This window comes from Triturus cristatus, chromosome 1_1, assembly GCF_964204655.1.
Source record: "Triturus cristatus chromosome 1_1, aTriCri1.1, whole genome shotgun sequence".
In the NCBI taxonomy this organism is placed as follows: Eukaryota; Metazoa; Chordata; class Amphibia; order Caudata; family Salamandridae; genus Triturus; species Triturus cristatus.
Genome location: NC_140579.1, coordinates 576,507,679 through 576,521,337, shown reverse-complemented (window position 1 = coordinate 576,521,337; position 13,659 = coordinate 576,507,679). Strand labels below are relative to the sequence as shown.

The 13,659-nt window shown below is 47.4% G+C and overlaps 1 protein-coding gene across 1 annotated transcript in view; it reads left to right on the top strand.

The window, feature by feature from the left end:
- LOC146870662 (receptor-type tyrosine-protein phosphatase V-like) overlaps nucleotides 1-13,659 on the top strand; it is a 450,224-nt gene that overhangs the window by 414,232 nt on the left and 22,333 nt on the right. The window contains 1 exon segment of the mRNA XM_085643396.1: nucleotides 8,371-8,458. Within this exon segment, the coding sequence (XP_085499522.1) occupies nucleotides 8,371-8,458 (88 nt within the window).

Sequence of the window (13,659 nt, the reverse complement as noted above, 5' to 3'; positions counted from 1 at the left end):
TATTGGAGATTCCGCTAAAATGCACGTAACAGTGACGCCTATTGTGATCCTAAAACAGTGCAGACTACTTCAAGCACTTTTAGCGCGCAGAAGAGGCTGGTAGCGCTATGCACATGCTGCGTGCAGAAGAGGCTGGTAGCGCTATGTACATGCTGCGTGCAGAAGAGTCTGGTATCATTCAGGAATCACATCAGCTGCACCATTATATTACCAGAGCCCTTTTGTAGCACTCATATATTTTCATAGGAATTAAATATATTTGTAGAATCCCAATAAATCACAGCTAGTGCGATTGTGATCTATGGGAAAGAAATGCCGGCTTTAAACCTTGGACTCGTGTCCCTGAAGAGAGGTAGCTGCGCGGTGATGGAAGGAAGTTTAATTGTATGATTAAGGTGGGCTGAGAGCCCCCGACTACCCACAGCTGCGAGCATTAACCCTCTGTCTGCATGGTACTCACCCACTCCCCAACCTGCTGACAAGCAAAACGAAACCTAAGAGCAATTGCTTAATGTGTAACCCACACTTTTATAAATATAAAAAAGAGGGTGCCATGCTCCAACAAAGCATGGCGCCCGTGCATTAAAATAGTTATGTGCAGGCATTTAAAAAGCAAATACAGGAACGCGGGTGCCATGATCAAAAATAAAGCGGGTTGCCCATGTTTTAAATATAAAAGCGGGTGCAAATTATGCTTATATACAACACATAGAGTGCCAACAAAGCTGACGACTATGGAACTGACGAGCAAGGTCGGTTTCACATTGTGATCCTGGGCAAATCACTTATTCTCCTCTTTAAAGAAGAAAAACAACGAATGTGAACTTGTGTAATGTAACTGGTGCTCATGTAAAGCACTGATACTTTCGGGTCGGCTTGAATTAGCGCTATTAAAAAAATGCCAAAAAAGGAAAAATAGTACCTCAATCCCAGATCGAGAGGCGGGGTGACTGTAGAAACATAAGACATAAAAGCGCTGAGACACGGCAAAAGTGAAAGCAGGGGTGCGCGCTGCATTTGAAGTAGTTAAAGTGATCGGAGACGCGATCAAGGGAGCAGAAAGGAAACTGATTAGAAGGGAGGGGGTAGTGTGAAAACAGCGGGGAGAGAAGGGAGGGTGTAATAAAAAACAAAGGAGCCAAAGCTATAGAGAAGGGAGGGGGAGTGGGAGCAGCTGTGCACGTACATGTGATCGTGCACTCAAGGTTTAGGCCAGCCAAAACTGTGGGTAGCACTTTAAAAATCCCACATATAAAATGTCTCTTCGAGCCTTTGGCTCAGCGAGACCTAAAAAGGGGGCACATATTCTAGACGTCAGGTGGAGGTATCTGAACTAATGTGCAGTCCGGAAAGTGAGGCAATTAGGAACAGGTTGTTACTTCAGAGCAGGAGAAGATGGGGGCACAGATTCCAGTAGTCGAGAAAGCTTTACTGCTTGGGAGTCTCTATGATTCAGCTGGTATTTGATGTGCCCTTCACCTAGGTAATCACATAATATACATGTAGCCACCTGGCACTAGATCATATTTACAAGGGAATTGTTTACACATGACAGCGCCAACTGGACCATCACAAGGCGAACTTAGTAAAAGTAAAACAGATCATAAACGTACAACCAGTAACCACTGGTAATCACTGTACTTAGCATCAGCCTGCAACATAAACCACATTATGCACAGCATCACTTTAGGCGCCAAACGCATTGTACGCCCATAATCTCAACAGTCTAATATTAAACCCTAACCTCCTAAGTATCACTAACATTAGGGGCATAAAGCACAGGATGGAACATAATCTCACTAGTATAAACCATAATATGCAAGATGACCTCATAATCATATAAAACACATTTAGAGGTAACCAGAACAGGGTGCGAAAATCATACTACATGAAATACTTTCCTAGCACCACATAATCACATTAGGGCCTGGCACCCAACAAACCTCCCGGTCCCCCTGGCCAACTGGCCATCTCAAAGGGGCTCAAATGCCCTGTGTCCAGAATGTCAGGGCTGCTGCCAATGCAGCGAAAGCCCAGAGTGCGCACTTACGCAAACCTAAACGTTGCAGCTGGCACTAAGTGCTGCGCAGCTGTGAAGGGATGGGGCAAAGGAGTGCATCTCACTCGTAACTCATTCAGAACTGCCCCCAAGGATTAAATGGCCTAAACGGTGCAGCTGACACCACATGCTGCGCAGATGTAAATGAGAGAAAGGCCCGGGCAAACAATACAATATTTACAAATGTCTAACACTCCTGAAGGTCAGAGCAAACCAGGGATGGAAAAAACAGAACCAATGCAACATTGATTGTTCGGAATCTATGGCTTAAATGTACAGGATCCCATAATAAGCGGAGATATACAATCATCCAAGCAAAATGGTTACTCTGTAGCTTGATGGCAACTCTAGATTTGCCATTCTAGGGGTTTTACCAATATCTAAACAACCCAGAAAGAAGGAATGAGAAAGACAAATAAGTTGCAGTGTACCTGGTAAATGCAAACAAAGGAGGCAGTATCTGAGAATATATGTGTGTGTGTTTGGAATGATAAAGGGGTGAAGCACAGTTTGGCTCGGGGGCAATGGGTGTGGGCACACAGTGCTCACCACAGACTATAATTGGCAATTTAGGTCCAGCTAGCAGGGTATCCAACCAGGTGCTGGAACGCTTCAGCCACTGGGTCAAACAACAGAGAGTAAGTTATAACGAAGGTGGTGCAGGGAAGAGTGTGTTGGACAGGCAGGGGCCGCACCTGAATATAAAGCAGGCAATCTATTAGCAGACCACCTCTGTCTATGATGAGCTATTCAATGGGATTAATCGGATATTCACAACTATTTGGACAGCCTGTCTCCGGTCTCTTATAAGAGGTAAAGTGAGCTGCAAAGGTGCTGGTTTGGTGTGTCGAGCCTCCTTGGGCCAGGTGATGGGTCCCACACAGGCAAGATAGTAGCAGCAGTCCAGCATAGTTTCAGCTTGGCCTTCTTGCTGCTTGCCAGACAAGTGATCAGCCAGCTCTTTCACTCTCTGTTTAGGGGTTTCTTCCCATTCCTAGGACATACAAAGAAATGACAGCTCCATTGGCTCTGCCAAAAAGTAAATGTTTTGGGGAACATCTAAGAACAAAAAAAAACATTGGGGGACTAGCACAGTGGCTACACCTACAATGGACCTTTATTTGAACAGCAAGTCACAGAGGTAGCACTGGTAATTTCACACTAAGTAGAATGTAGAAGAACTGCGTACATTTTCAACCAAGCAGTTGGTCTGCTTAAAATTACTTATTGCTACTAAAGAATATTCAGGGCCAATCATTTGAAAAATTACATAGCCATGGAATGTAAAATTGATGAAACTTCACTCTATGACACTATATTTTAAGGGACTCCTCCTCTGACAATAATGTCCTGATAAAAATAAATGATAAACATACACTGCTGATCTGAAACATTATAACACAACTTCCACAAAGACTCCTGTGCCATTAAAGATAACCAGTGTATGCTATTGTTTGCCAGATAAATTAGAATACAGGTAGAACACTTCAATATCCTGTCAAAATCCATGTCAGTGATGGACAACCAATAAAACGTTCGGAATATTTGTATCTGAGAGACAGACCTGGATGTCCTCCTATGGGCAGTGGTTCTACTTATCAAAGTGACCCAAGAGTCGACAAGGAACTTGGGGAGGCACTGTAGTGCAAAAGAATGGACCCTGGACATATAAATACATCAGTGCCTCAAACCAAATGGTTATTTATTCCAAACAATCATCAGAAAAAAACGTCTTCATAAAAACATTGTGTTTTGCACTACAACTATTATGGGCAGATGCATGAAGCACTGTGACTCAACAGGGGGTGTCCGATTACTCCTTTTGCAACAACAGATACTTTTAAAGATATGTAATCAGACACTTTATAATGGGAAAAGGCAAGATTAAACTACTTCTCTTACCTAAGCATAACTTTGTTAACTTGCATGTGTGCTACATGTTGAAGATGCCAACAATATTTTTACCTACAGAGTCTCAAAAAACACTGTCCACATCCTTCCATGCCACAGCATGATGAACCCAGTTAGGTATGAAGTAGTTTTTCCAGTCCCCTCCCCCTTCTGGGAATAAAGGAAGCAAGGACTCATGACCTTTCCTTAATATATAATTTTCCCTAAAGCTGTTATTGAGATACTTCACTGCCCAGGTCACAAAGTTAAAGTTCACTTCTGAATGTTTTTGTCTATTTAAGGTGCATGCATCAGTCTGCGCCTGGTAATCCATGAACTGCTTCTCCCCTGTATCCATTCCACATGTGATTACTCACTTTTCATCAGAAAGAGTATATTGACAGTACATTTCTTAATCCATTCAAACCTCTTCTGGCCTTGACCCTTTCCAGGCAAACACTCTTCTTTCTCTGTAGCTTTTTAAGTCTTTCTTCATTGGAAGATCACCCGAAGACAAAATAATGCATAATACCACCATCCTTAAGACTAATTTAAGTGGTTTGTGTTTGAGCGGTATTGAGCAGCTACAAATGTAGAAATTGATGTAGGATTCGGGTGAATTCTTTCTTATGCAACCCTGTGCCCTAAATATATTATTCTTCATCCATGGACGACAACCATAAGTAGTTTGGCTCTACAGTGAGCTCCCAGAACAGAGGACCTCGGTTTTTACAATCACTCTACACTACACTACATCGTAGAGGACCTTTGTTTGCTGGTACTCTTGTTAATCTCTCGCTGTCAAACAAATAATAGATGTTAGAAGGTGGTTCTGACACTATGGGCCGCCCGGATTTTTGGGTTTTTGAGCACCTCATGGTTGAGCTTTTACTGTGGGGGAGCCTCATAAGTTGGGACTCACCCACAGTGAACTCAGGATGTAAGAGACTGCATGGGGATTTTACTGGTGTTCCCCTGGCTTGACCAGGCCACTGTGCAGCAGCTGGAGTAAGGGACCCCGGGCTGGTTACATGCAGACACATGTGTACATGCATGTGCACACATGTACTGGCTGCGCAGGGGAGATTCCTAGCGTGCGCAGTCCAGGAGCAGCTACAAAGTGAATGGTGTGGCAGGACTTATGCAGTATTGGGTGGTGACATAGAATAGGCTTTATACCCTGGAAAGAAACAGGCCAGGGAAAGTCAGTGTGTTTTACTGTGTTTTCACTTCATTATTCCCCTATGGGGATGTGGGGCCCATGGCTAGATTAACTTCCATTAGGCCTACAGATTCCAGACACGCACTTAAGTCCAATGTAGCGAATGTGAAAAGAAGTATTCTGCAGAGTCCAAAGTCATATTTGTACTGCTTTTGTGTCATCCAGAACTGTCATATTTCTCTGAGCCAGCAATGACCAGACCCAGGCTGAGGGCTGACCTCAGCTGGATGGATTGATAACCTTTCTTCCACAAGCTAGGGCCTCCTCTCCACGAAGAGAAGATGGGTGGGTCTAAAGGCCAATCCATCAACCGCTGTCGCTGGGTGCCAGGCACCAGGCTGCACCAAGGAGGGAAGGCAGCGTGGGCGGAAGGGGCTTCCGAGACATGTGGCCAGAGACACTGGACGACGCCATTTTGAACAAACCCAGAGGCTGGACAAGAAGGAGGGAGCAGGGGAAGGGACGTGATGTGTCGCTGTTTGATAGAACCAACAGAGACTTCCTGCCAGCCCCGTACTCAACTTTTAAAAAGTGCTTGCACAGGAAGAGAAGCTCTCTCTGAGGTGTGGTCTGCTGCGGCTGAAGGTGCTGGAGCCTGGCGCAATGGGCAGTTGGAAGGAGAGACCCACTGACTGCCCCCAGGACCCTAACAGCACCAGAAGAAGAGCCCAGGACAGGTGCGCAGGAGCAGTGGCCTCTGCGTTTAGAAGAGAGGCCAAGGAGGAGAGCCAGGCGAAAGGCTGGCTCGGGGAGCCAGTGAAGACAGCTCCCTGCTGAATCCACCCTCTCAGAGTCCCTGAGGGCAGAGGAGAGTGTTCCCAGTGGCTGAGGCTGAAGGTGCTGGAGCCTGGCGCAATGGGCAGTTGGAAGGAGAGACCCCCTGACTGCCCCCAGGACCCTAACAGCACCAGAAGAAGAGCCCAGGACCGGTGTGCAGGAGCATTGGCCTCTGCGCAGGGAGAAGAGAGGCCAAGGAGGAGAGCCAGGTGAAAGGCTGGTGCAGGGAGCCAGTGAAGACAATCCACCCTCTCAGAGACCCCGAAGGCGGGGGAGAGTGTTCCCCAGTGGCTGGGGCTGGTAAAGAGGAGCATGAAGCGCCCCATAATGCCTTGCCAGGCATTTGGAAATCTGCCGTTTTTGTGCTTTGTGGCCCCCAGAGGAGGGGGGTCACCCTCACTTGTGAATAGGTGCTGGGGTGAGCTGCTGGAGAAGCGCAGTCTTCCCCCCCAGCATGAAGAAAAGTCCCACCCTCAGTGTCATGGGGACCTAAAGGAAACTTCCCCTCAAGGGCTCAGCTAGCATTTAAACACCTTCTAGGCTGGAACTTTTGTTCTACATCTGAGGATGTGTGGAGAAGTGCATCATGAAGTGAGGGGCTGAGTTGGGGATGTGTGGAGAAGTGCATCCCCAAATGCATTTACTAGTGGTTATTTCTTTTTAGGTGGACTGAAAGTCACATGTGTAAAGTGAAGTACCTGTGTAAGGTGATGTTAAGCTAAATGGGCTTATGTTGCTGTACCTTCCTGCTAGGGGGTCTGGCTGTCTTTATGTAATCCCATGCTTTTACCTGTGATTCCTTTTAAAGCGAAGAGGCGCACTGCAGGAGAAGTGTAGTTGCCAGGAGTACTTCTTTTGAAGGGATTGTAAGTCACATGTGTAAGGAGATGTCATAAGCCAAGTAGGGTTATGTTGCCACACAGTCCTGCTAGGGTGTCTGACTGTATATGCGTAATCCTGCGATTTCATCTGTGATGCCTTTAGGGGCTGTAATTGCAATGCATTCAAATGATCAACCAAGGTGATGAGTACTGTCATTCTAAAGTGTGCGTAAACATGGATTCTTGCTGCTGCGCTTAGGTGAAGACCCCAGACTGCTAGCCCTTAAGATATAGAGGTGCATACTTTATGGTCAGTAGGAGATGCTCAGTCAGGGTCATGTGTCACCAAGGCAGGTGTACCCCTGTTTAATGCTTGTTGAGGTAATGGGGGGGGGGTCGACACTGGGATGGTGCCAGTGCGCAGGGCCCTCGCTCCAGGTTATGTACAACAATCTGCATTGGGGGCAAGTTGATGTACATACATGGGAGTAGTGGTACTAGACCCCACCCCTCCACGGAGGGGTGGAGATGTTATGCAATGTCACAAAGTAATTCCAACAGCTTATGTATATTTGTAAATTGGTGCATAGTATTGAGTAGTGTGTGTTTAATAAATGAACTCTTACTTTTATAAAGCACAGTACAGACTGGACAATCAATTATTGAGTGTTATTTTTGCGCACCCGCAAATGGTGATTACTAGCCCACACCACTTCCCTGGAGTAAGCCTCAGACTGCTCTGCAACGCTACTCTCTGAGAGTCAGGCGCTACAATTGGGGGTTTGGTTCCCAGTGAAGGACAAATGTGGTCATGTTATATGTGCAGGCCTCACAGATGCTGCCTCGTTTTCCAACAATAGATTTCCAAGAACAGACTAACGTGAGGATGCTTGAAGCATGATCGTAACCATATGAAGAAGGCATAACTTAGAAGCAATATTGGTTCTTTTAGTTCCCTCAGTCCTGTCCAGTCTATCCCCATCAGAAATGCCCTTGCTGTAATTTTCTAATGCTGCTTAGCAGAGTGGAGCTGTGCAGTGTGTAGCAAATGATCTGCTCCAGCCTCTGCTATATATGTTGGACTCATTACCACCATATATTGCAAAGGACTTTGTGACATTACTAAGATGTCTTGTGATGCACAGGGCTCATTTTCATTGAATGACTAGAAACGAGTTGAACTGAAGTATAAAATAAGAAATTAATGGAATGCTTGAATTATTAGTGCTCATCAGTGTTGTATAAATTGGTACTAGTGGCACAGTGTGTACTGGACCAATGTCAGGGCATAAGCATCCCACATATAGGGCCATACTAAAGTATACAAAAGAGTTACAAATGGAATGATTTAATTAAGCTTTGCCACTGGTACTTGGGGCAGCACCCCAGTCCATCTATATTTTGCACACCAGGCCACCTAAGTGTGAACACAGCCGTATACAAATCACTAATGCTACTGCTCCAATGGGAACAGTCCAGACCAAACTACCGGGCCATGTCCTTCCTGAACCGTAGCACAAGTAACCCAAGACAGGAGCGAATTGTAAACTGCTGTAATCCAAAGACTTTAAACATTGTTTCAATCTTTCATGTCTTCACAGGTCAAGACCCATCCTTCAGAAAACATTTACCCAGCACTACTTGAAAAAGTCTGCCAATAGTAATGCTGGATTTCTTCACGAATATCAAGTAAGTGCTTCCTCAGTAGAGTAAAAGCTATGTAGGGTCCCAGGCTTTTATTTCTTGAAGTATATCTCACCAAATCTCCTTCAAACCATTTCAAGCAGCCTCATTTCACATGCTGAAATGATTCTTGTGACTTAGGTAGCCTTAAACGTGCGTGCGTGTGTGTGTGTGTGTGTTTCTCTGTGTTCCTCTCTGTCTCCTAGAGAGATGAGTACCCTTTGGTCTAGAGGAGAGGAACCCCTGTAATGTCTAGTAGATTTCTGAGCTCCACTGCTAAGGTTACATGCAGACCAGAGCTTGAAAGCCATCTGACTTTCCACCTGTCGATAAGGGCCTTGACTTTGAGTTAAGTATGTTCTAAATTAGGCCCTGCCTTTTCCTCTCACAGCACGATTGTCTGGCCATGAACTCCTGCACTCATCTGTAAATTCTAAGTATTTGGAATAAATGTTTTTCCTTACCTCAATGTTTTTGAAAAATGGAAGTCATGTGATTTTCATGTGGGTGAGATTTGCTCTATCTGAAGAGTTGTTAGAAAGCTCTGGCATCGCAATGAAAGCTGATGTTCGAGGCATATGAGCTGTAGATTACACACTGTGCATAGATCGCCATCTGGTGTTGGGCCCGGATGTTGCAGTTGTTTTTCTCTTGGAAAGTCTTTGGAAGTCACGAGGTATGTGACTCCTCCTTTGGATCATATTGCACATGGGCTTCGGCTCCATCCTCAGATTGTTTTTTTCCGCCATCGAGCTCGGATGTGTTCTTCACGCTCCAGTTCGGAACCGTTCCAGTTTTCCTGTTCGGCATGCAATCCTTCCCCCTTCGACGGTATTTTCTCGATCGCGTTCTCCACACTCGACGCGAATCTCAACAATCGAAGTCTTCGATTCCGGTCGTCGTCGAAGGCCTTCGGGCCTACCTACGCTCCTGTCCTGGCTCATGGAAAGGACGCCATTTAAAAAGTGTCCTTGATGTGGGTCGAAGTTTCCCCGCACTGATCTACATGAGTTGTGCAACCTCTGCCTCTCTCCAGAACACGAGCCAAGGGACTGTCCAGCTTGCGCCTCCTTCCGATCGAAGAAGACGATCCGGGACCGACGAGCAAGGAGAACTATGGCTCATTCATCGAGTTCAATCCCGACGACATCTTCGAAGAAGGCGTCGATGTTCCGGAACAACATCACACCGAAAAAGGCCTTGTCAGCGCCTCCGAAGCTGACGACTCCGACGTCGAGGATATAACTCCGGCACAGAGGGGCGTGAGTACAAACATCGACCCCGACCCCAAACCCCCCTCCACGCCATTAAAAAAGGCTTCGGTCAAGCCTTCGCCTTCGAGCCTAGGTATACACCGAGAGACTGCTTCCCATACCTCGCTTACGGGCTCGGTGAAGAAGCCCATCAAGCCTTCAGGCAGCTCGGGCTCGAGCCAGCCTACCCTCGGTGCCGAAAAACTCTCATCGACACCGGCACTGAAAAAGAAAATGCCCCTTTCCTCGTCTGCGCCAGGCTCGACACCAAAGCACTCTACGCCAAAGACTGGCACCGGCTCCTCGCCACCAATAACATCCTCGGACCCGAGCAAGAAGCCGAAAAGCCTCGACTCCCAAACCTCAAAACCGAGACCCACCTCGGAACCGAGGAAGTCAAAAGACACTTCTAATCCCCACGGTTCCAAACCGAGAACCAGTGCCGAATCAATGCCTAAAATACCCACGGCTCCGACACCATCGGCACCGAAGGATCTGCCCCTTACAGAGGAACTCTTTCGACCCGATCCTTACCAAAAAAAACCTCGTAAAGGATCCAAAGACTGGGCATTTGACGCTTAGCACCAGAAAAAGATCACTGGACAAGCCTGCACCAGCTACACCACCAAAAAGGAGAGACTTTGCCACTTCCCCTTTGAGGATTCCTTCATCTCCTCCTCCTCCTCCCCCACCTCCTCCTCCGTCTCCCCCCCATCATTCTCCCACACCATCTCCAGATGAGGATGATGATGAGGACATTATCTACGACACAGGGGATGGGGCGGACAACCAACCAACAGGGGACCCTACTCCTACAGGCTCCCCAGACCCATGGGACGACTACAACATCCCTAACGTCCCGAAGGACGATCTTTACCCTTCCAGACCCTCCCCCCCATAGGACACAATGGGCTTTAACCAGCTACTCCATAGGGCTGCCCACTACCACGGGGTTGATCTCCACACAGACCCCGTTGAGGACGATTTCCTCTTAGATACATTTGACACTGCACAGAGGTCCACCTCAAATCTGCCCATGCTTAAGGGGTTACTAAGCACGCACCAGAGGTCTTTAAAGACCCGGTTAGGGCCAGGGTCATCAACCCTCGCATTGAGAAAAAATATAAGGCTGCCCCAACAGATCCAACCTACATTAGGGGCCCCGCACCACTAGACTCCCTGGTAGTCTCCAATGCGAGGAAACGTGCCAATTCCCAGGCATCAGGTGAGGCTCCACCGCCAGATAAGGAGTCTTAACTCCTGGACGCCTCTGGCAAGCGGACAGCGTCCCAAGCGGCCAACATATGGCGCATTGCTAACACCCAAGCGCTCATAGCCAGATAAGACAGGGCACATTATGATGAGCTGGAGTCAATAATGCAACACCTCCCTGACAAATATAAACATAGGGCCAACAAACTAATTCAGGAAGTAAAACTATCACTAAATACCTCCATCCGTTGTATCCTCGATGCAGCTGACACTGCCTCCAGGGCAATAAATACTAGCGTCCTTCTGCGTAGGCATGCCTGGCTACGCATTTCAGGGTTCAAACCTGAGGTTCAGAGTTCCATCCTCAACCACCCCTTTGATGAGAAACACCTGTTTGGCCCTAATGTCGACGTAGCCCTCGAAAAAATGAAAAAGGACACAGACACGGCAAAATCTATGGAAGCCATGCAGTCGCAAGCTCCCAGGCGCTCCTTTCGCCGTTCCTCCTTTAGAAGCACCACCAAAGGCTACTCCTCCGACAGCACCTCCACTTCCTACAAGGCCCCTACCCAATCCACCTTCACTAGGGGTTACCAAAGAGGCAGTTACAGGGGTAACAACAACAAAGGCAGAGGCAAAACTAACACCTCCCGCTCTGCCTCCACCCCCACCCAGTGACTTCCCTCCACTCCCCCCACTCTATTCCACTCCAGTCGGGGGCAGGCTCCATTATTTCCTTCCTATCTGGGCTACCATCACCTCAGACAGATGGGTGCAACAGATAATTCAATCAGGCTACTGTCTAGAACTAACATCTACCCCCCCAACCATTCCACCCAGACAGCGCCCAATGTCACAGGAACATTTGTCACTTTTAAAGCAGGAGGTGATCTCCCTCCTACAAAAAAGTGCAATAGAACCAGTTCCTACCCACCAACAAAACAAGGGAGTTTACTCCCTATATTTTCTCATACCAAAAAAGGACGGCTCTCTAAGACCCATTCTGGACCTCAGACCCCTAAACCAATACATACACTCAGACCACTTTCACATGGTCACACTCCAGCAAGTACTTCCTCTGCTCTCCCAGAACAACTTCCTTGCCACCATAGACCTCAAGGACACCTATTTCCACATTCCCGTTCACAACGCTCACAGGAAGTTTCTCAGATTCGTAGTGGATGGTCAGCACTACTAATTCAAAGTACTCCCATTCGGAGTCACCACAGCACCACGAGTGTTTACCAAGTGCCTAGTGGTAGTGGCAGCACACCTGAGAAGACAACACATCCACGTCTTCTCATACCTAGACGACTGGCTCATAAAAGCCAGCTCATACAACCAGTGTGTACAACACACTCACGCCACTATCCAACTACTTCACGACCTGGGCTTCACAGTAAACTACGCCAAGTCCCATCTGCATCTGTTCCACGTACAACAATACCTCGGTGCCACCATAGATACCTCAAGAGCGTTAGCCTACCCCAGTCCCGCCAGGATAGCAAGCATACAGGCTCTTCGCGCCAAATTTCAGCCACAACACTCTCTTCCAGCCCGAGTGTTTATGCAACTTATAGGGATGATGGCCTCTTGCATATTCATAGTACCTCATGCAAGACTCCAGATGCGTCCTCTCCAAGAGTGCTTAGCACGCCAATTGAACCAGGCTCAAGGTCAATTATCAGATCTGGTGTTGGTAGACGGTCGTGTTTATCGCTCTCTGCAGTGGTGGACCATCAAAAACCTTTCCAAAGGACGACCGTTCCTAGAGCTGGTTCCTCAAATAGTTCTAACTGCGGACGCATCGCTCTCCAGCTGGGAAGCTCACCTACTACATCACACTATGCAGGGCAGGTGGACACCTCAACAAAAGTTACTCCACATCAACCATCTGGAGTTACTGGCCATATTCCTAGCCCTAAAAGCCTTTCAAACACACGTCTCAGGCAAGGCTGTCTTAGTCCACACAGACAACATGACAGCCATGTACTACATCCAAAAACAGGGCGGCACACACTCTCTGCAGCTCTCTCAGCTAGCACAGAGGATATGGAGGTGGGCCATACCTCAAAAATTTTTCTCCTAGCCCAACATGTCCCAGGAGTCCAAAACACCATTGCAGATCTGTTAAGCCGTCAAACACAACAGATCCACGAGTGGGAACTTCATCCACAAGTTCTTCAACCATACTTTCAAATGTGGGGGCAACCACAGATAGACCTCTTCGCCACCCACGAAAATGCCAAATACCCAAGCTTCGCCGCCAGATATCCACACCCATTGTCCAAAGGCAATGCGATATGGATGAACTGGTCAGGCAGATTTGCGTACGCTTTTCCACCTCTCCCACTCATTCTATTAGTGGTGCGCAAACTACAGCAACATTCCCTAACCCTCATCCTAGTTGCTCCGACTTGGGCCAGACAACCGTGGTACGCCACATTGCTGGAACTCTCCGTAGTTCCGCACCAAAAGTTACACCTCTCTCCACGCCTCTTAACCCAGAACGATGGAGCTATCACACACCCGGACCCAGCTCAGCTCAACCTTGCGATCTGGCTCCTGAAATCCTAGAATTTGGTTACCTTAATCTTCCCCCTGACTGTATGAACGTCACTAGAGAAGCTAGACGACCTACCACTAGAGCTTGCTACGCAGCCAAGTGGAAACGTTTCGTGATCTATTGTCACAACAATAACGTCAATCCCTTAGATGTGTCTATCCAAGACATCATAAGCT